General features: G+C 30.3%; 1 protein-coding gene across 1 annotated transcript in view; it reads left to right on the top strand.

Moving 5' to 3' along the window:
• The window catches only part of LOC106466188 (four and a half LIM domains protein 2-like), a 20,439-nt gene that overhangs the window by 11,913 nt on the left and 7,327 nt on the right, over positions 1–1,199 (top strand). The window contains exon 4 of the mRNA XM_013926430.2: positions 482–651. Within this exon, the coding sequence (XP_013781884.1) occupies positions 482–651 (170 nt within the window). The remainder of the gene's footprint in view (positions 1–481; positions 652–1,199) is intronic.

Below are 1,199 nucleotides of genomic sequence, written 5' to 3'. Positions count from 1 at the left end.
CTACACATATGAGAAATAAACCTCTAACTGTAGAAATATTGAAGTATAAACTTGTACGCAGAATATAGTTCTAATTATAAAAATACTGGAATATAAGTTTCCACTGCTAGGTGTACACAGTATGAACCTATAACTGTGGAAATATTGAAGTATAAACTTATACGCAGAATATAGTTCTAATTATAAAAATACTGGAGTATAAGCTTGCATTGCTAGGTGTACACAGTATGAACCTTTAACTGTAAAAATAGCGAAACATAAACATGTACGAGGAATATAACTCTAACCATGAGCATACTGAATTATAAACCTCTAGTTCTAGAAATAGAATAAATACATCTCTAGCTGTTTAAATACTGGAGTATTCAACTGCATTTCCAGAAATACACGATATAAACCTATAACTGTGGAAATACTTAAGTATAACTTGTAGCCATTTATACAAACTGTTACTAATTGCGAGGGATTGTCTGTTTCACAGGAACGAAGAAAATGGAATATAAGGGGCGTCAGTGGCACGAGAAGTGTTTCTGTTGTTTGATGTGTCAAAATCCCATTGGAACCAAAAGTTTCATTCCTCGGGACAACGATATTTACTGCACTGTTTGCTATGAGGAGAAGTACGCCACTCGTTGTATCAAGTGTGATCAGGTATGTCTTGGATGTGGATAAAATTAAAACCTCTGGAGTATTTATCTGCAGTAAAATACGGTGAATAATTTTGTATCCATCTATGGTTATCCATATGATAAAATGCAATATAAAATACGGGATTTATCTATGGTTATTCAATGCGAAATAAATTGTAGATTATAGTATCTATGCATAATTAACTACAGTAAAATATAGTGTAGAATATCGCATCTATCTTAATTAACTACAGTAAAATATAGTGTAGAATATCGTATCTATCTTCATTATCTACATTAAAGTAGTGTAGAATATTGCATCTATCTTAATTATCTACAGTAAAATATAGTGTAGAATATCGTATCTATCTTCATTATCTACATTAAAGTAGTGTAGGATATTGCATCTATCTTAATTATCTACAGTAAAATATAGTGTAGAATATTACATCTATCTTAATTAACTACAGTAAAATATAGTGTAGAATATCGTATCTATCTTCATTATCTACATTAAAGTAGTGTAGAATATCGTATCTATCTTCATTATCTACATTAAAGTAGTGTAGG

The sequence above is a fragment of the Limulus polyphemus genome, unplaced genomic scaffold, assembly GCF_000517525.1.
Source record: "Limulus polyphemus unplaced genomic scaffold, Limulus_polyphemus-2.1.2 Scaffold2181, whole genome shotgun sequence".
NCBI lineage: Eukaryota > Metazoa > Arthropoda > Merostomata > Xiphosura > Limulidae > Limulus > Limulus polyphemus.
This window is presented reverse-complemented; position numbering and strand designations above follow the sequence as displayed.